General features: G+C 44.4%; 2 protein-coding genes across 6 annotated transcripts in view; one reads left to right on the top strand and one right to left on the bottom strand.

Moving 5' to 3' along the window:
* DYNC2I1 (dynein 2 intermediate chain 1) overlaps positions 1-10,525 on the bottom strand; it is a 44,550-nt gene extending 34,025 nt beyond the window's left edge. For 2 of the 4 annotated variants that reach the window (XM_014609098.3, XM_019498728.2), the window contains exons 1-5: positions 10,413-10,524; positions 5,428-5,481; positions 4,298-4,721; positions 3,150-3,205; positions 2,119-2,448 (exon numbers count right to left, since the gene is read on the bottom strand). In XM_014609098.3, coding sequence (XP_014464584.1) covers positions 2,119-2,448; positions 3,150-3,205; positions 4,298-4,721; positions 5,428-5,481; positions 10,413-10,427 — 879 coding nt within the window. In that variant the 5' untranslated portion in view covers positions 10,428-10,524. Of the gene's footprint in view, positions 1-2,118; positions 2,449-3,149; positions 3,206-4,297; positions 4,722-5,427; positions 5,482-10,412 lie in introns of those variants that run through there. The other 2 variants (XM_019498735.2, XM_019498740.2) reach the window with 2 other exon arrangements.
* A 9,608-nt stretch (positions 10,526-20,133) lies between these two features.
* Positions 20,134-21,426, top strand: part of ESYT2 (extended synaptotagmin 2) — a 147,157-nt gene continuing 145,864 nt past the window's right edge. Inside the window, exon 1 of one of the 2 annotated variants that reach the window (XM_059729179.1) lies at positions 20,134-20,556. In XM_059729179.1, coding sequence (XP_059585162.1) covers positions 20,209-20,556 — 348 coding nt within the window. In that variant the 5' untranslated portion in view covers positions 20,134-20,208. The remainder of the gene's footprint in view (positions 20,557-21,426) is intronic. The other variant, XM_059729180.1, reaches the window with a different exon arrangement.

Genomic DNA, 21,426 nt, shown 5'->3' on the forward strand with positions numbered 1-21,426 from the left:
AGTCAACCATCGATCCTCTGGATCATGGTGTACCCATAAGAAGTCTAGTCAGATGCCTGATGAGTCCATTTGTGGTGGACAAGCCCAATTTGACAGCAACACAGCTTGTTATAAATCCATGTGTTGTCTGAGTTGGATTCCAAGTTTACAGCACTTCGATTTCTTCTTTCTCACTGCTTCCATCCTCTGGATCAAAGTAACTTCACATTGTGCTGCACCCAGTGGCAGGTGTTCCCACTAGATCAGATGGGATTGTGTGTGCTCCTCCCAGCTTTCTATGTGGATGTTGAATGACTTCACATCATTTTTACATGTCATAGTACTGCCATAGAAGGCGACCCCACTTTCTAGAGTCATCTTAGAATCTCGCTGTACAAAATATTCTTGGAGAAATGGTCTCCTCTCATTCTCCTGGCATGACTGAGCCATCGCAACCTCCTCTTCTTGATAGTGGTTTCTAGGTGTGTCAGTCCTATACGCTCCAGCACCCATGTTTGGTATTTTGTCCTCCCACTTTATTTTCAGGATCTTACACAGTCACTCATGTAGAAGCTGTTCAATCCCTTGATGTGCCTAGAACGCGTAGTTCACATTTCTGAACCATAAAGCAGGGATGACAGCATGGAAGTCTTTTAGATTTGCATCTTCACCTTAGTAGATAGTTTGTTGTTATTCTATGCACATATCTGTAATAGTCCAGAATTCTTAGCTGCTTTTTCAATTCTGTTAGTCTGTTCAGTCTGAAAGTGAAGATTCCCGATGACCATCAAACCCAAGTAACAAAAGCTGTTGACAGTACCAAGAGATTTGCCCTCCAGAGTGATGTCATGTATTGGTTCTTCAGCCCCATGGTATGTGACCACAGTCTTCTTGAGACTAACTGTCAACCCAAAACGCTTGCATGACTCAGAAAATCTGCCCAAGAGATTTTACAGGGAAGAGTCACTGTGGGCAACCAAGGCCACACCATCTGCAAACACATCTAACTATTTTTTTCTGGACAATTTACTAGTATTCTGAAGGAGAGATTAAGTAAAAAATTCATGGTCACAGTACAAGAACTGCCAGACACTGAATTCAAAGCTACATTCATTCTAGAATGCATAAGTATATAACATCAGATGTGATTTTTAGAATAGTGGGACTCAACCTTTTGGCCCCATAGGCCAGATGAGGCACATGGTGCCTGTCTGCAGACTGAATCAGACCCCTCCTGCTGGGATTAGGTCCTGGGGCCTTGTGCCATCCCTGCCTGCTGAGATTGGACCCCAGACACATCTGCCACCCCCGGCCAGCCTTGTGTGCCAGGGCTATGCTCCGGGTCCCCTTATTATGCCCAAGTGCCAGGATCAGGTCCCCCATCATCCTGCATGCCCGATCTGGCATGCAGGGCCATGGCCTAGGCTCTCCATATACTTGTGAAGATGACATGGCACCATAAGCTGGATCTGGCCTGCGGTCCAGGCATTAAGCACCCTATTTTAGAATGTAAGAATTTAAGAAGCCCCATGCTGAGTCAGACCAATGGTCTATCTAGCCCACTATCCTTTCACTGACAATGGCAGTAGCAGATGCTTTAGAGAGAACTAAACAAGTTATATCTAGAGTGCCCACTAACTTAGCTCTGTAAGATCTTTCTGCAGCTCTTCTCCATCAGCTTGGAATTTGACTATCTGGAATAATGTAGTATCATCCCCAAATTTAGAGATTTCACTGTACACCCCCATTTCTAGGTCATTAATGAAAATGTTGAACAAAACTGTGCCCAGCACAGATCATTGTGGTACCCACTTTTAACCTCTTTCCTTCCTGAAATTGTGACCATTAGACTCTACTCTTTGCTTCTGATCTTTCAACCAGTTCTTGAGCCACAAAACAACCTTTTCCTCTAATCCTCTGGCAACTCGGGTGTTGTAAAAGGCTTTGGTGATGGACCTTGTCAAAAACTTCAGGAAACAGCAAGATATGTAGTCTCATGAAGCAAAGATTCAGTGAAAATTTACCATTTGAGGCATTATCTCTTTATGTTCACATTACCAAAAATTAACATCTACTTCTATTTTAATAAAGTATCATCATGACAGAGTTACAAAGTATCAAAACTTCACAAACACTAACCTTAAGATCTCTCTTCTTTCTTTCACTTTCCTCTCCTAGCCTTCTTTCACTGTTCTCCCTTGGTTGGCTTTCTCTACTTTCACGGTAATATCCTTCTTGATGTCTCTTAGCTTCATGTTTTTCTTCCACATGCTTTTCGAAGGACTTATGACTTGTGTCTTTTGAATGTCTTTCTCTTCCTGCCTTAACTGAATGTTCATGTTCTCTTTTTTCTCTGTGCCTCCTCTCCCTGTCTTTATTCAGTTCTTGATCTTTATGTGACATATGCCTACGTTCACCTTCATCTCTATATGTTAAATATTTGTCAAGAGCATCTTTGCTGCTGCTATTCTGGAAAAAAAAATATAAATTAGAATTCTTGGAAGATGTGTAATTAAAATAAGAGAAGTACTGTAATTCTATAATTCTAGAAGTTAGGAATGGATAGATCTTCCAGAAAAGCACTTTCTGAACAATATATTAAGCATTGTGTCCAATCACGTTTCACATTACAATAAAACTGGGGCTTCCAATACTACTAAGAAACTGCATATCTCATTATAACTATAAGATCCTGTTTAGATTATGAATTCTTTACAAATAATTTTTACTCTTTGATTTGTTGTGCATGAATTCTGTAATCAAATAGGATATATACCTATAATACTTTATAAAAATAAAGACCGAAATAACAGGTAAAACCTTTAATGTGTATTTGTTAGGATGATGCGATACACAAATAAGCTAGAGCAGTTTGCTTTCTGATTGTGTTTAAAGCAAAATGACTCCCTGAAGATTATTTATGAAAATACCTAAAACAAATCAAATTTAAAATGTTTTATTTATGAAATTACAGGATGCTCCTTCTTTAATAAATGCAGTTAAGGAATTATTCAAATAAATACTTGTAAACAACAAACAATATGTAAGAACCTACTATACACATATATTTTGGATTAGTCAGGTGCTGGACACTTCTTGATTTCCAGTCTGTTATCTTTCACCATTATCTCATGCCATTACAAAATACTTCATTTCTTTGCTCAGTTTACCTTTTTTTCTGTATGACTTCTTTCTTTCTCTTCATCTCTTGCTTTTGTGTTTTCTTCTAAAATATTTTAAATATGAAATTAAAAACATATTTTGTTAGTAACATTCAAGGCCCTAAGTATGCTACATAACAACTTAGACCTCATATTGGAAGCTTATTCTACAGTTCATTGACACAGATGATAATGTAAATAGAGCTCCTACCTTCCTTTCAGTAGAATGTATATACGTAAAATAAAGTTCACATCTATCACCTTCTTAAGGTTTGAATTTATTACTAGCGAAGAATAAAACAACATATATTGCTGCCTAAATTTTCTCCCTGGGATTGGCTGTTCCTAGGGTTTTTCCTGAAAGATCTCTCTGCTCTTGTGGGAGGCTTTATTTCCTACCGAAATCAAGGAAACCTCCACCTGTCAGTCATCAATAAGTAGGAACTTACAGAAATTGTGAAATCCAGAACTGACTGTTTTGCAGGCAATGTCCATGAAATCCACAGGAATAATAATAATAAAAAAAAAAACTCTAATGAAAATAAAATGCTGGCTCCCCAGAGAGAGACAGCAGTCCTCATGGCACTGCAACCCAGCTACGCAATCTGACCGGGGGAGGGGGGGAACGACACGACTGCCCATGTGAAGGGCAGCCCAAGATGAACAGCCCTCAGCCATTCAGCAGTGAGGGGTGGGGCTGTATGATGGACAGCCCTTGCAGCTGATCATCAGCAAGGGGTGGGGCCAGAGGCATGGGGGTCTCATTGCAATCAGCCCATGAAAATGGTGGCTGGCCCTGCACTCTCCTTGAGAAACTGGCCATCTGACTCCTTGTGTTAATTAGACCCCTATCAATAAGCATGCTGTTACTTCATGTAGGCAGGGCTCAGGTACCTAATGGAAATGTCCCATATATTGCCATGATTTAGTCTGCCATTCAATTAATTACCAAAAATTGTTATTGTCCATACTACCTTCAGTAACTCAGTGAGAGGAAAACTTTTAGGTTATAATCAGCCTGGAAAATCTTCAATTTTTATTTTTAAAGGTACATATGATAGGTACCCAAAGTCCATTGTCTTTAGTTCTCAGCCCATTTTTGTCTATAAACACAAGTGAAATACTTCAAAATATATAAAGCAAAGCAAGCCACATACCTAAATGATCCTTGCTCCCTCTCCTTCTGTGATGGCTCTTTTCCCTTCCTTCCCTCTGGTCACTCTGTATAAGCATTTGCTTCAAATGATCCCGTTTTTGTTTTCTTTGTGCTTCCTTATCACTCTCCTTTTCTTTTTCTCTTCTTGTACTATATTTTTCCTTCTCTGCATCTTTATCTTTAACTTTCTCTCTCTCTCGTTCTCTGTGATGATCTTTTCCCCTTTCTCTCTCCCGCAATTTTTCCCTATCTCTTTCACTAGATTTAAATCTTTCTCTTTCTCCCATCCTTTCTTTGGTCTTTCCTCGGTCTTTGTCTTGATCTCTGTATCCTTTGTAATCAACTGTGTCATGAATCTCTCTCTCTCTTTGCAATTTTTTTTCTTTGTGTTTTTTGTCTTCAGACTGACTATCTGATTGTGATACCTAAAGATTAAAAACAAAAATTAATGCATATTTTTAATTTAGTAACTCTGTTCCTATGGCTTTCTGCACCCCAAAAGATGCACAGATTTTGGAAAGAAAAATGTTGACCAACAGCCATCATGGAATATTCTTTTATTTTAATAAGTAAATTGTAAGAGATTAAGTGGCAAAACTCTCATTGACTCCAGTGGGGCTAGAATTTCTGTGCTACCACAATGCAGACACAGGACTCTCTTTTTTAGGCTATATTCATGGACTATACCAACTAAAACCGCTCTCTCACTTGGCTAAAGAGCTCAGTCACCAAACTTTTGCTGGAGGGAAAAAACCCTAGTACCTAAACATTTAAGCCAACTTCTCCTGCTTGGGCTGACAGTTACTTCCACTGGTGTAAAAGAACCAACTTATTATACAACATTCTACACAATCATAAAAACAAGGATACTAGCTCTTTATAAATAATATAGGTTAGCCCATGCATACAGCCTCCCCATTGAAATTTCTTTCTTAACTAAAAAAGTATGCAGTAAGTTTGCATTAAGTGACTTGTAATTATTAGAAAACTTTTTTTCTTAAGACATAATCTAACTGAATCTGAATCAAGAGAACTTGTTGTCTTTGCATCTTAAACATATAATTAATTTCACTAAAGGTGGTCCACAAAACACCTAAACTGATCTCACTAATTTATAAAAAAGAAAGTTACCCTAAGATGTTTCTTCAGTTCATCTGATTTCCAGGTATCTTCTTTGGTTCTTCTCTGGAAAAAATAACAACATTAACAAGCTTAAGGAAGACTGAATGATTGAGTTCAGATTCAAAGAAAACCACTTTCTATATTATTAAATAAAAAGTTTTCTAACTAATGGCTATTTCTAACTAAAAATTCTTTGTGCCTAGGTATTTCAAGACTATAATTTTTTCATGCATAAGGGATTTAACACACAGCATTTTTTGTTAAATTTTTGAGCACTGAAGTATGGGCAACTGTCAATACTCTGGATCATGGTACACATGCAAGAAGTTCAGCTAAGGTGTCTGACGAATCCACCTGTGGCCAACAAGCCCAACTCAAGAGCAACACAGCTTGTTACAAATTTTTAACATGTGAGTCACTATATTTTATTTTGACCAGGATAGATTGGATGGGGGTATGGCTTTTTAGCCCACCTTTTCTAGGGCACACCTCAGGCAAGGCAAGCAGGCCACCCCTGAATGGGGCTGCTTGGATGCCTTGGTAGCTGGTTCAGGTTACTTATGCCCCTTACAGAGTCCTGTGACCAACACATCAAGACCTTCAATGTGTATACACAGGCAAGGGTATGGAGGAATGGAGGCTGCCCTAAACCTACCAACCCCCCTTTACACCACCAAGACAGAGTCCAAAGGCCATACTGAGTCCAGATGTTCAGTGCCTCAATGGATGTAGCTTCTGCCAGAGAGCAACAGATAGATGTTAGGCAGTCAGCAGAGGCTCTCAGCAAGAGCATTTTGTCAGAGTGATGTCCCTTAGCCCTAACTTCAACCAAGGAATATCCACATGGCAGTGGGGGCTAGGGTTTTAAGGTGTCCTATACTCACCTTACTCTGGAGATTACAGTACTGTTATTTTATGGAGCTACCATGCCACGAGCAGCCCCATCATATTGCCACCAGCTGCTCCAGTCAGTTTATGGTCATACCCAGGACCATACCCAGCACTGGAGTACAACAAAATTAAACTTAAATCACAGTATATTCCAAACAAAATGAACACAGAAGCTGTTACTTGTGGCTGTGTACATGCATTCATTTCTACCAGCAAAAATTTCAGAGAAATTCTTACAGGTAGAAAACTGTGTGGGAGGTGCATTCCAGACCTGGGCTGGAGAGCTACACTACAGGGGCCAGGGCCACCCCTGCCTTAAGGGAGCCTATTATTTGACAACCTGTCCTCTCCCCTGCCCGGGAAGGGGAGAGGCTGTCAACAGACAGCCCACGAGCTCTTAAATCACCTTGTATGTAGTCCGTCTAGACTGCACATGGGGTGACTGAAAGCCGGAGGAGCAGGGAAGAGGGGCTAGAAACCTCTGGCTAAGTAGCCTTTTCTCCAACAGGAGGTAAAGTTGCTCTCTCAGGAGTGGAACTGGATACTACTAGCTCCTTGAGTCAGGACCATGGAGAACCAGGGGAGGTTGAGAGACCATAAGGCTGAGGTCTCAGAGTGGGAAGGAGCAAGGGCTGGTTTCAGGGGTCTCTCCCACAGATTAGACAAAGCTGCAGACAGTTCTGGGGAAGCATGGCCTATAGGGCACTCTGTGACACATTTACACCTTATACTCTAAAATACAGCCTTAAGGACACACATGATCAGATTCAAAATTCTGACAAGGTTAAGACAGAAAAACTAAATGAGAACTAACAAGTAGAAAATTTTGAAAAGAGAAAAACAATAATAATAGTAATAGACCATCACTAAGCAGTACTGTTTACTGAAGTAAAATTTATGGAACCAAGAAGTTGCTTGAAAACCACTAAAATGGATCATAACTGTCCTCTAAAATACATTAAAATAAATACTAAAAGACTGAGAAAAACTGATAGAGAAGAACATGTATATTGAACAAAGACTGTAAAAAATTAATTCCAGCATTAACCAATTAAGGGATGGCTTCCTGATTTGAATCATATGCTGTACTAAGGTTCCAATAAGAGATCACTTATGAACATTTTTAAACATCTACAACATGTGCTAATCGTGTTTGATAAGTTGACAAATTATTCATCATGTATTACATTATTAGTAGAATGAATCATAGATGGTTAAAAGCAACCTATTATATACCAGATTTTATACCCATGTATAACAATTAATTAACCATTTAAAAACATTATTAATTGTCTACTATTTATAGGCTATTTATCACTGAGACTTTAATATAAACTGAAATAATTATTTGGTGCTCTGTGACTGGAATAATATTTCCCAGGTACTAAAAGCCTTATTGAAAAACTTGTTTGTTAGCATGCAAGTCCTTTGGAATTCAGCTTTACTTCTTTTATCTTCCTCCACTTATAAACTAGAAAAACACTAAATCATTGTTACAAAAGCTTCCAGGAAAAGTACATGTTGTAAGGACAGCCTAAGAAACCAGCTTCTTCCAGTAAAGGATGATCCATATTTGAGCTTGATTTGGAATCCCTGAGAGTTAGAGTGGATAAAACAAATTAAAAATAAAACCTTTTTTAGGTAGATTGGATTACCTTGATTTAAATTAAATAACACTTTTAAAAATAAACACTTAAACATCATTTGAAATTGAGAGCAGGGGACAGATACTCAGCTGGTATAAAATGCCACAGTTCTACCTAAGAAAATGAAACTATATCAGCAGCCTGTCCCATAACGTACGGCAAAAAAGATAGCTGAGCTGCTACTAACTCAGCTGATCAGATGATTTTGTTACTTTTAACAAGCTAAATTAAAGAGCAGGTTGGAAGAGCAAATAAACCTCTTATTAGAGACAGTACCCAAAAATATGCCAGGAGAAGCTACTACAGTCAAGGAAGCAGGAGGAGATCCTTTGTACTCTATAGGTCGGTTTCCATTTATAATACAGAGAGTCTCAGATGGGAGAATACAAATTGTGCTACCTTTGATTCATTTTAACTGAAACAGTAAGAGGCTCATTTCTTCAATTAAGACACACTGTCCGTTAGCATGACTGCCTCTGGCCTTCTGACAATTGGACTTCTTGTGTGATATAGTTTCACTTATCAGGATAATTATTGATCATATATGCTAGCTAAGAAGTTGAAGTAATGAAACTATTGCAACACATGAATCACCGTATCAATTTTAATGTGATATACCTTACGTGCATGTTAAATAGCATTATTCATGCTCTTGTAATGGCATAGCCAAATCATTACATTCACTATGTAAACCTACATAAGTCTAAATATAGCTAAACAAACTAACTGCGAAGTCTAGAGCTCCCAAAGGTTAACGTGCCAAATTGTGATAAAATTACATGATTATGGCATACAGAGATTTAACTAGTTTTCTAGTGAATGCCAGAGTTTTTCATTTTGGTGTTTTATAACTTTTTCAAATATTGCCATAGTAGTACAATATTAATGATAAGTGTGGGGACTGTAGTCACAAATAATAATGTTTCATTTAGACTCCAAGAAACAGACATGTTTCCCTATTTTCAATAAACTACAGTATCTCATTATCAAAGTCTAGATATGTGGGCCCAATTCGGTATGTAGGCGAGCCCAACTGGGTCCTGATCCTGCTGCATGGGGCTGGGGCCTGGTCTCACCACATGGCAACAGTCCACCCAGGGACCCAATCCTACCATGTGGCAATGGCCTATCCAGGACCCAATCCTGTTGCATGAGGCTCCATGGGGCCTGACCCCTCTGTGCAGGGCCAACCCAGTTGAAACTGATCCAGCCATGTGGAGCTTAGAAATTTGGTGGCAGGGGAGCAGTGGCAGCTTTAATTGCTAGCACTCCTGTCACCAATTTACCAGACTTGTGGGGAACCCCATGGACTGGAAGATGCGGCTCGGCAGGCGGAATCTGGCTTGCGGACTAGGGGTTGAGCACCTCTGCAATACAGGAATCATGGTGAGGAAATCATAGAAAAATAGGATTGGAAGGGACCTCAGGAAGTCATCTAATCTAACCCTCTGCCAAAGACAAGACCATCCCAGCCAAGTGTTTAACGTTTTCCAGTAATGGAGATTTTACATCCTCTGCAGGTAATGCATCCTCACAGCTCAACCATCCTCATATAGTTACAAAATGTTTCCTAATATCCTATCTCAATCTCCCTTGTTGCAAATAAGCCCATTACTTCTTGTCCTGCCCCTGTGGACAGAGCAAATGGATGATTACTATTCTCTTTATAAATAACTTTTAAAATGTATATATATTTGGAGACTGTTATCAAATTCTACTCCCCACCCCCAACTTCCTCTTCTCTGGATGAAATACTCCAATTATTCTGCATGTGTCGTGCTGTCTAGGCCTCCAATCGTGCTCTCTGCCAGACCCTTCACAACTGGTCCATGTCCTTCCTGAATTGCCATGCCCAGTGTCAGACACAGGCCTCCCTGGAGGTGAGCTCCCGCACCTCATATGTGACACACTTGCCTGCATGTTGCAGACTCACTGAGAAGGGACCTCCAGGGGTCTGGACCAGTGGTGCTCAACCTTTGTCCTTGGCAGGCCAGTAGGGTTGCCAACTCTGACTGAAGCTATTCTGGGAGATCCACCCCAACCTATTATATTAATTTACTTTCTTAAAATATCCTATTAAAATCTCCTGAACCACTTCCAACGGTCACTGGGCGACTGATGCTGATTCCTGGCCAGTCTGGGAGAGCTGGCGGGTGAGCAGTGCCCAGCCTACCCACAGCCCCGATCTGGGGCACAGGAAGGCCAACCCAGGTCCAGGCCCCGGGGGCATGGCTCAGCCCTGGCCGCGAGGGCTGTGGGAGGGAAGGGCCCGGCCTCACCCCCATGCACCGTGGGGAGAAGGGGGCCCTGCTCTGCCTGTGCTGGGGCGGGGCGGGGGGAGGTGGTAGCAGTCACTGGCACAGGGGCCCCAGCTTCGCCCCTCCCAGCCTGCAGCTCGCAGGCCCGGCCCGGCCCAGCCCGGCCCGGCCCGCGCTGACCGCCCCCGGCCCCCCTCACCTTGTCGGGCTCCATGGCGGGCGGGTCGTAACCACGGCAACTGCGTGCGGGCTGCCTAGCAACGGGCAGCGCAGCCGGCGCAGCCGATCGGCCGAGCGCTCGATCCGCCCCTCAGTTCCGCGCCGCAAAGGATTGTGGGAGGGGTGTTGCGTCCCGGGTGGGGCTGGTGCACAAGATGGTCGTTCGGGAGCGGTACCGCTGCCCTCTGCTCTGGCCGGGGAGGGGACCCGGGCCAAGGACCTTGTTACACTGCCTTGCTGCCATATTTTCATCCAGCCGGGTGACATGGCTCCACGGGCTGCGCTTCACACCCTTGGATTAATTTAGAAATTCGGAGCCAAGGCAGGGCAATTTGATAGAGACATTTAACTCGATTAGAATAGGCAACACGGATGGTGCACGCTGCCCAAAGGCTGGAGAGAGGCAGTACGTTGGAGTAGTTCAACCGTGTCAGTGCATTTCTCTGACGGTTGAGGAAGACACCAAATGAATGATATGTGTAAGCTAGAACATGTGAAGATAACAACCTTATGGAAAACTTGAACAATATAGTAGCTTTTAAGAATATTGGTTCCCTGAATACACCCCTCTTTTGTTTAGTATAACTATGTGTACTGACGCATGCCTCAGCTTCCAAGTACAGTTCAGCTCTAGTTAACGATGACTGACGGTGTTATGTTTTTTCCAAGCACACACTTAAGTCAATGCCATCTTATGGCGGGGATGGAAATCACGGGTATGAGGGTGACTGTCCATGGATTTGGCGTAGGGTGTTTCAAAACCAAAGCTCACACTAGTCATAAAAAATTCACTAGCAAGCAAGAATGCAAGTCGAGATCTCGTCTGATAGAATTTAAAATCCATTGGATCTGATCTTTAGACATTGTAATTTAAAATTAATTTTACATTTGCATTGTGGGCAAGTAATACAATGCATTAGCAGTTTTTACTACTAAATGATGAAAACAAGAATTAATGAGTGTTTTTTAGAACATTTTCCTTATAGGCACTGAAAAGTACAACTAACTTAAATCACTAGGGGGTATAGAAGCATAGTGCCACTATGAAGAAAATGAAATGGTAACATTAGTAGTGCTAGGATTACATATACATTTTGTATATGTACTAAAAAGAAACTATTAAAGACACCATAACATTATCTGAATGTGAAGGAAAGATAGGAGTCATACTAAGAAACCATCAGGAGCTCTGTAATAAGCTGTAAATAAAACAATACAAAAGTGGAAACAAGGGTAAAAATATATATAGATAAATATAGAGTAGTTCATATAGGGATAAAAAAAATCAGCAAGGCTGAGGTGCAAAATGAGTTTCAGAGAAGAGAAAAAGTTGTATACATAAACTAGAAGTAAAAGGAAAACAAAGGAAACTGCACATCTATTAACAGGGAAGGAGTAGGAAAGCTGTAATTGATCTTGAGAGGGTTGAAGTATTCAATGCCTTTTTTGCTTTGCTCTTTACAAAGGTTATCTGTAACCACAGACGTACTCAATTCTCACAAGGAGCTAGGAGTGCTGAGTTGAATAAGGAAATAGCAGGTTAAAGAAGTTAGATAATAAAAAAGTATTTAGATAATACAGGTTTATTCAAATTTGTAAAATCTGATTAAATTAACCCTAGAGTGCTTAATGAACCAGCCGAAGTAATCTCTGAAGCTGGTAATTATCTTCCAAACCTCATAGAAGATGTCTGGAGAATGGCAAATGTAGTATCTATCTTGGAAAAAAGAAGTACCCAAGAATTTATAAATCAATTGGCCTAACTTTGTCTCTATTAAATTTCTGGAACAAATTATTAAACAACTGTGATGTCGGGCCCTATGGGTGATACGGCTTGCCAGTAATGTAGCCCCTTCCCCTCGACTCGCCTGCCATGACTTTGCTGTTAACTATCAAGAGAGGGGTTCAGTGAAGATCTTCCCAGAGGGGCTTCCCGACAACGGTTGTACTCACGGTTGCTTGGTGCGATGTTCCACGGGGCTCAACCTCCCCTACACCCCATCCACTTGCCAACAAGTTATGTGATGGTCCGACGTTGGCCTTGGTCTGACGGGCTTGCCCGTGGTCTGCTTCGGGGGAAGGGAAGAGCACTCGGCTGAATGGCTCAGCTGGCTCATGTCCCTCAGGTCTTGATGCCCAGACCCTTTCTCCCTAATCCTGGGACTTTCCTCCTTTCCTCTTTTGTCTTTCCTTCTGTAGTCTTCAAAAAAAATATTCTTCTGGAAAGGAGCAGGATTTGGAGCCGCCTCCTCTTCCCCAGCTGTCTACAGGGGGCTCAGTAAATTCCCCCCTCAGGGGTTCTGTTTCTGGGTTTTGGGCCCCCCCAGTGTTTACCCTCACCTCCTTTAGAGCCTGTGGGAGCATGTCGCCACCACAACAACCAATATGTAAGAAACTAGAACATAATTAGGAGGTAAAATACAGTTAAAAAGGATTTGTCAAGAACTGATTACATCATATCTGGCATCACACCACACTAATTTCTTTTTCTTATGTGGGTAAATAACAGTGGATAATAGATAAACAGTAAAAGTAAGTGATATATTTTTAATTTAGCTTTTTGAGAGTCTCACAAGACACTTTCATAAGCAAAGTAATGAAACACAATATAGATGTCTTCATGATGGGTGAGTGCACAATATCATTTGAAGAGTGGCAGAAGGCAGAGAGGAGTAATAGCATGGAGATTAACACATTCAGGAAGTCAGAAGCTTTCTTGGCTATAGCCTACTTTAGATGGTTTGGAGACAGGTTATCTATGGTTCACTATTAAAGTGGGAGAGTATTTCAAATGGAGTCCCACATAGATGTGTCGTCAGCCCAAATCTAATCAATATTTTTATTAATGACTTGGAAGACAGAATAGAGAGTACACTTTTAAGATCTGGAGTACACCAAGCTGGAGGAGGTTTTAGGTAGTTTGGAGAATGAGGCAAACATTCAAAATGACAAATTATAGGAGTGTTCCGAAATCAACAAGATTAAATTCAATAAATACAACTGCAAAGTGGTATACTTTAGAAGGAATAATCAAATACACAGAGGCAACATGGAGAATACCTTACTACGTAGCACTATGGCAGAAGAAAAATCAGGGGATTATAGTGGATCAAAAACTAAATGGTGCTGTTTCAAAACAAGGCCAATATCATCCCAGGTTTTATTAGCAAGAGTGTTGTATGGAAAATAAGGGAAATAATTTTTTCCATTCTCCATGGCACTAGACTACTGTGCCCAATTTTGGGAGTATTGTGGGAGTACTGTGTCCAATTTTGGGTACCTAACTTCAAGAAAAATAGAGAAAACTGGAGACAGTTTAGAGGAAAGCAACAAGAAATATAAGAGGTTTAGAAAAAGGCTATCAGGACAAGATTTAGGATTTGGGATTTGTTTAGTTTACAAAAGAGAAGACTGAAGTGCGACATAGCAGTCTTTGACTATCTAAAACTTTTTTTTTAAAGATGATGGCAATCAGTTCTTCTCCAAAACCACTTGTGAAAGGACAAAGATAAATCAGATTAATTTGCAGCAAAAAGTATTTAGGTTGTTTATTAGGAAAAATTCTCCTATCTGTTAGCGTGGTGAAAGGCTGGAGTAGGAATGTTGTGAAACTCCTTCTTTGAGGTTTTTAAGAACAGGTTAGACAGTCAGCTGTTGGGGATTGTTGACACGTTTTCTCCTTCAGTTCAGGGGATAGGACTAGATCAGGAGTCAGCAACCTCAGGCCAGATCTGGCCCATGGAACCATTGGATCTGGCCCATAGAGCTGGGGCTTCAGCAGCATTTGACAGTGGGAATGTGAGGAATTTGACAACACACTTGAAATACCTGAATAGTGGTTGTAAACTTCTATGTCCCTAGGGAGAGAACAAGAGGTAATGGCCTTAAATTGTAGCAAGGGAAGCTAGATATTAGGAATTTTCTAACTGTTAGAGTAGTTAAGTACAGGAACAGATTACTTATGGAGGTTGAAGAGTCTCTGTCCTTGGAAACGTTTAATAGTAGATTAGATAAACACATGGATAAAATGGTTTAGATGGGGATGATGCTACCATAATCGGAGCTTGGACTAGATGAATTCCTGCTGCTACTTCCAGCCTTATTTGTCTGCAGTTGTTTGGTGCTGCATATTGGACAGTACTTAACAATACAGGACCATGATTTTTGTTGGAATCTTTACCTATTACTGTACAAAAATATTACGGCCTTATGTCACAAGATTTGAGGAAGTAGACTAGGATGAATCATCCTCTGGTTGACTGTCCAATATCGTTTATGATTTCTTCAAGTATGACAGGACCTTGAGAAGAATTGTCAAATGAGAGTAATTTCTGTTAAGCCAGAAGAACAGTGTTGTTTCTTTTTTATTAGTTGTACCTAGAGGTTCCAAGATTGAGACTGCGGCACATTGTACCATGTATAAAATAATGGGGTTCCTATTCTAAAACATGTGTAATCTTAGATTATGATCTTGCTAATTACAGTGCTGTTCCCTAAAGTCAGTGAAACACCAAATGGGCAGAGCAGTCTTCCCATACGGATCTATTTTATCTATAAATAAGGCCAGAAGGGACCGCTGAAATCATTTAACTTGATGTTCTGTATAGCACAGGCCATAGTATTTTCATGAATTAACTTCTGTTTGAAGTAGACTAGAGCACATCCTTTAGAAAAACATCTGATTAAGATTTAAGTGTTTACAATCACTTAAATATCTACTAAGTGATAGAGATTTTGGGGGCCAATACCAATAGCCAATTAAGGAGGCATATTAGCTGATACTGATCTGATTTCTGATACAGCTGCGTGCAGCTGGTAAGTCTGTTGTGGTGGAAGGGGTGTGGGGAGGCAGATCAAGACTCCAGAAGTGAGGGAAGAAATGGGGCTGGGACAGACGCTGCCCAGCCAGGGTGGGAAAGGGGATGGAGCCAAAGTGTGTCTGGGGGGCACAGGGTAGGGGACAGCTCGTGCCACTGCATCCATCCCGGGAGGGCATGGGGGGGTGCCCCCCAGATCTGTGTGGGGTGGGACAGGGCGCACTGCAGCTGCTGGCTGTGGGTCTTCCTGGTGGGGGCTGGGCTAAGCTGGGCTGTGCTCGGGGAAGGTACCTACGAGGGGGGCTGCAGCCACCCCAAATTTCACTATAGCAACCTCCATAGTCCCGCCTCCCAAGCACAGCCCCGGCCCAACCCCACCCCACACACCAGGAAGAGTATGGTGCAGCCCTGGCTCCAGCCCGCAGCTGCAGCCCCCTCCACACCTCCCCCCCCAGGCAGGTACGGGGGCACAAGCCCTCCCAGGGTGTGCATGGTGGCGAACCATCCCCCACCACCTGCTCTCCACCCCATCCCAACCCACCCCACCCGGGCAGCACCTTCCTCAGCCCCAGCCCCAGCCCCACTCCCTCCCTTACAGCGGGGGTCTTGATCGGCCCCCCCACACCCCTTCCCTCTCCATTCTCCTTCCACCACAACAGACTTACCAGCTGCATACAGCTTTCCAAGCTGCCAGGCTGTTCCCTTCGCTATGTGCTGTGGCTGCAAACATGCACAAGCATTTATTGGCCAAATTATCAGTCACATCAGGCAGATTTCTGATGCAATCAATTTTCTTTATATCGGACCTCTAATATCTACCATAGATGAGCCCTCTGCTACCTAGTTTCTGCTGTGATCAAATAATCCCTTCTCCTTGGTAAGCTAAACAGATCCAGGTCTTTATCGGGTATGGTTCTTCTATCATTTTCATGGCTTTTTTTATCTTCTCCAGTTTTTCAATATTCTTTTATAAATAGTGGACTACAGAACTAAATGCAGTGTTGCAGTAAGGGTCATACTAGTGTCAAATATATATAGAAGTGATATAACTTCATTATGTCTTATTATAATCTACTTAATGATGTTTATATATATATTTTTATATTAATGTTTGTATTATTGTTTGGCCAGAATGTTCTGCTGGGAGCTCACATTGAAATGATTACTTACTATGATTAAAGTTCTTTTCAGAGACACTACTTCTCAGGATTGTCTCAGGAATGGTCTGCATTCCTAAATGTGCAACTTGATGTTTGGCCTTGAAAAAACACCTATTGCTTGTTCTGGAATGGAATTTATATTCCCTTATATAGTATTTGGGGCCTCTGGCAGAAAAGGAGGATAAGATCCAAAGACATGACAAATGGTATTGTGTTACTTTACAGGTCATTTTCTCCTAAAATAATTGTTTAGGCCTAGAGTGTATGTTAATTACAAATTAGTGACCTCCTAATTTACTTTTATGCCATTTTAAAGATTTTTAGACTTAATCCTTCTTCATGCTAGTGATCTTAAATATCTTATCTTGATACAGGAAGAATAAAGGGGGAAGGGTATGAGATGGGGGGGGAAAAGGAAAGTGAAGTAGGAACCTCAGGTCTAAAAGAAGCTGGTATCTGAATAGCACCTTCTTGTTTGATTCAGGTGAGGGGGAAAGTTAAAGAAGCAACATAATCTGCAAGAGTAAATTGAATCTCCAGAGCCTGGGATTGTGCTTCTGCTGTGTGATCTTGAGCAAGTGACCTTACCTTTTGTACCTGTTTCCCCTCCTCTCCTTTGTCTCTCTTGCTCATTAAGATAACTCATACTCAAAAGATCTCTTAGTCTCTTACTATGCATTTGTCTTGTGTCCAGCATAATGGAGTCCTGATCTTGGTTGGAGACTTTAGGCACTGCTGTATTATTAATGCAAGGTCAGAGGAGTCAGCAATATTTGAGCAAGCATGGGAAAAATTTCAGGAAACACCTGCTGTAGCTGAAAAGTGGAGGAAGTAGTCTGCAGCTCCCCAAAGCCACTCACTATTTATCACTCTGTCCAGTGATATCCGTTGGTGATACTATCTACAGCAGCAAAATGTAGAAGGCTGCTTCCTACCCAAGGGTATAACAGACAGCAGCATCTTGTCAGCTACTAATATGAAGACAGACAGCTGGGTACTAAGGAGAGAAATGGTCCCATGGGATTAGAGTGGAAGATTAAGGAGACCTGGCATATGTATAGGGAGCACAACTCAAAGTGATTACAGGAGACCCTCGCCATTTGCAGGTGATTATGTTCCAGAGACCCCTGTGAATGGCGAAGTCTGCAAATACGTCATGAACAGCATGTGCCCCTGGTGGCTGGGGGGGCACAGCTGCGCTGGCGGTGGTGGGAGCACGGCGGTGGCAAGTGCAGAGCTCCCACAGACACTGCTGGCACTGTAACTCTCCCCACTGGCAGTGTGGTGACTGAGCGTGGGTTGGCACGGCACCATGAATATTTGAAACCGTGAATGCCAAACCCGCGAATAACGAGGGTTTTCTGTACTGGTCTGTACATTATGATTCTGGAAAGCTCACCCTGTCTCATCCTTTCCTTGGCTTTGACCATCTGCAGATACATAACTGGCCAGTACTGTGCCCTGCACCCTCCAAACCCTGCATCTTCCTTGTAGCAGCTATTTAGCAGTGGGGAGAGCAGAGCAGTGGTGGTGGTGCAGGAGCAGTGGCCAGAGGTTTGCTGCTCCAGGGGGAATGTTGTCTCTGCTTTGCTGCAGACATACGTCAAGTGGCACAAAAACCAACCAGTTTTTGTCAGCAAAAAAAGAAGACAGCAGTGGTGAACCTCCAGTTACTGCTACTGCAGTGTGTGCCACCACTGTTTCTCTGCTTTCCCTGCTGCTGGAGTTGCTACAGAGAAGGTGCAAGATGTAGCTCTGGGGGGAGGGAGGGGAGATGGGTGAGGCACCCCATTAGTTACATTCTGGTACTCCCTCTTCCCCAAGGCAGCACCTTGGGCTCATTTCCCATCCATTCGTTATTGTACTATATTTTCCTTCTCTGCATGCCATATCCATCTCTTTGCTATTCCTAATGACCCTGTGATTGTACAAGAGGAGCCTGGAAGCTGAGCTGCACGTGCCTTTTGTAGCAAGGCAACTCTGCTTTTGAGGAGCTCTTTCGTTAAAGAAAAGGAGTGTGTGGGAATGATCAGGGGGTCAAATATGGCAGTGTTTAGCCTTGCCTTCACCTGAGAACAGCCCTGATCCAGAAATGATGTGGCTCTACCCTGAATGTGAGCAGCAACTTATTTCCCAGAGGCCCATTTATAGAAGACCCAGAGACAGGTAATGCCAGTTCTGGCAGGCTGCGCGTAGAAAAGTGCAGCATAAAGGGTACGTTTGGTACAGCCCTCTGGGAAGAGCTGATATCCAGTAACCCTTCAGCCAGGCGCATGCTGGCAGTAATGTCTTGATGCTTGGGATAAATATTTCCATTAAGGTTCATAGAATCATAAAGAGAATCAGAGAGAAGCAGGGCTGGCCTATTTGATGCACAGAGGAAAACATGGACAGAGGCCCACAAAGAAACTACTAACCCCTCCTGTTATTAGAGGGGGTCACTAACTGTACACCGACTGATTTTGAGGGAAAAGAAAAGTGAAAACAGGGATGGGACTGGGGGGTCAAAGATGAATAAGTGGTCCAAGGGGGGACACCAAGCAGAGCACACCAGATAGTGCCCACTGGCTTCTTGGACTCATTTGAGAGCCAGTGGACACTGCCCAGTGAAACTGCCCCCAAATGTGAATGGCTGAGGGACAGTACAAATGTGTGTTGGGTTAACATGGACCTGATGCTGAGAGAGCAACAGTTAGCACCCCCTGTTATGGGGGTGGGGTGGCTACTGGGTATATATCACTTGATTTTGGAGGGCAACTAAAAAGAAAGCAGGGACAGGAGCAAGGTCACAGGCTCAAAGCAAGTGCCTCAAGAGAGGACACTGAGCAGAGCACCCCGTCCAGCGCCCAGCGGCTCTCAAACGAATCCAAGGAGCCGGTGGACGCTGCCCAGAGAAACTCTGCCCAGAGATTTTATTCATTAATTTTTCTAAAGAAACGTTTTGTGTTCCAAGCCAAATCAGCCAAATCAAGTGGCCCTACAGCCGGCAAACATCCTCCGCCCCCACCAGGGGCTTCGGGTATTTCCAAAGTCTTTTGGCCGGCATCCTATGTGCAGGCCCAAGCCCGGAGGCTCGGGGTTCGGATGCCCCTGAGTTTCACCGGCCCTCAGCCGCACGGCCGCAGTAGCAAGCTGGGGAGGAGGCTCCCGTTTCCAAAAAGCGGGCTTTAAGCGCCGGCACCTCGGCAGGTACTGAAGAGACACGATCCCCTGCGCGTTTACGGAAAACTGCCTTCGTGGACCCAGATACATGGTGTTTCCCTAGCCAGAGGTGTGAAGGGCTGAGGGCCAGGAGGGCTAGGTCACTAGGGATCAGCTCCGTACAGTCTCCTTGCCTCGGCCGGGGCGGGGGGGGTTGACCCCGAGGTCTCCGGGCCAGGGAGGGCCCCCGCTGCGCGTCAACGAAAAGGCGCAGGGAACAGCTCAGCCTCGTGAGGCGGCGGACTAAAGCCTGGCACCCTCCAGACGGGCCCGTCACAGCCCCCGCTGCAGCCCGCAGGGCCGGGGTGCCCCGTGAGTGCAACACGAGGGAGGCCCTGCCCCTGCCCCTGCCCCGGGCAGGGCTCCCGCTGTCACCTGTCAGCACACAGCCAGGCCAGGCCGCGGCGAGTCGAGGCGAGGCGAGGCGGGCGTCCGTGCGGCTCCTCCCCGCGGGCGGGCGGGCCAGGCCGGGCCCGGAAGCGGGCGGCGGTTGGTGCGAGCGCAGGATGCGAGGAGGCGCCGCCGCCCGATCCCGCCCGCCCGCAGCCGCCGCCCGCGCTCCAGCCAGGGGAGTAGCAGCCGCAGCGGCAGCGGCAGCATGAGCGGGGCCGGGGCCGGGGCCGGGGCCGGGGCCGGGGCCAAGGCCAAGCAGGCGGGCGGCGACGCGGCGGGGCAGGCAGCGGAGCCGCCGCCGCCGCTGCTGAGCGTGGACGTGGCGGGGCTGGGCTGGGAGCTGGCGCGGAGCTTCGCGCTGGTGCTGCCCGTCTATGTGCTGGGCTACCTGGGGCTGAGCTTCAGCTGGGTGCTCGTGGCCCTGGCCGCGCTCTTCTGGGCCCGCCGGCACCGCGGCGCCAAGGCGGGGCGCCTGGGCCGGGCGCTCGCCTTCCTGCAGGACGAGGAGCGCGCCGTGCGGGTCGCCGTCTCCTCGGCCGAGTTGCCCGCATGGGTGAGTGGCTGCGCCGGGAGGGAGGGGGCCGGCTCAGGCCCAGCGTGGCTCTGCGAGGGCCCAGGGCAGTGGCCCCTGAGGGACTGGTGTTGGGGCAGGTGCTCTAGGGAGCCTATAGTGGCTCCACTGAGGTGTTTCCCAAAGTGTCTGTCAGGGGCAGGGCCGTTCACCACCCTGCTGGCATGTGTCGGAGATAAGGAACTCGCCCACAACTTCAGGTTGACTTAAGGTTTTCTTCTAGTCACGCCTTGTGCTTTTACAGCGTCTTGGACGGGATTCCTGAAGGGCTCGCCTGGACTTGAGGCCTGGTAGACTTCATTCTGGTGTGGATTTCCCGTCTCCCCCTAGCGGAGCTGGTTTCTGCCCTCTTGGACAGCTCTGCTTATGTCAGGTCATCTTTCCAGCCCCCTTGACCAGCTGGGCTTCCTCCTGCAGCTGCGCTTTCTACCCTGCCTCTGGCACAGCACGCTTTGCAGGGAGTGCACAAAGCTGCTGTTTGGGAGCGGTTGTGTTTTCACATCTTCACATTTTTATGAACGTCAAATGACATCTGATTTCTCTGAAACTAGCGCAAGATCTGTTTTGCTCATTAAGCGTGCTGCGAGAAGTGGTGTTTAGGAAGGGTTATGAGACCAAGAAGTGTTCAAAATATCTAAATCTAGGTATCTCTCATCATGATTTGCCCCAACATTTCTAGACATTTTAGTTGACAATTAGATGGGGGTATGGTAAAATGAGGCGCACTGGGTTTGCTTTGTGAAGTTCAGGTATATGTCAGGTTATTTAACCCTTTTTTTTTTTACCTGGGTTGATATGATCAGGATGCGGGAATATAGTATTTTATGTGAATAAAATGTGTTCATTGAACAC

This window comes from Alligator mississippiensis, chromosome 5, assembly GCF_030867095.1.
Source record: "Alligator mississippiensis isolate rAllMis1 chromosome 5, rAllMis1, whole genome shotgun sequence".
In the NCBI taxonomy this organism is placed as follows: Eukaryota; Metazoa; Chordata; order Crocodylia; family Alligatoridae; genus Alligator; species Alligator mississippiensis.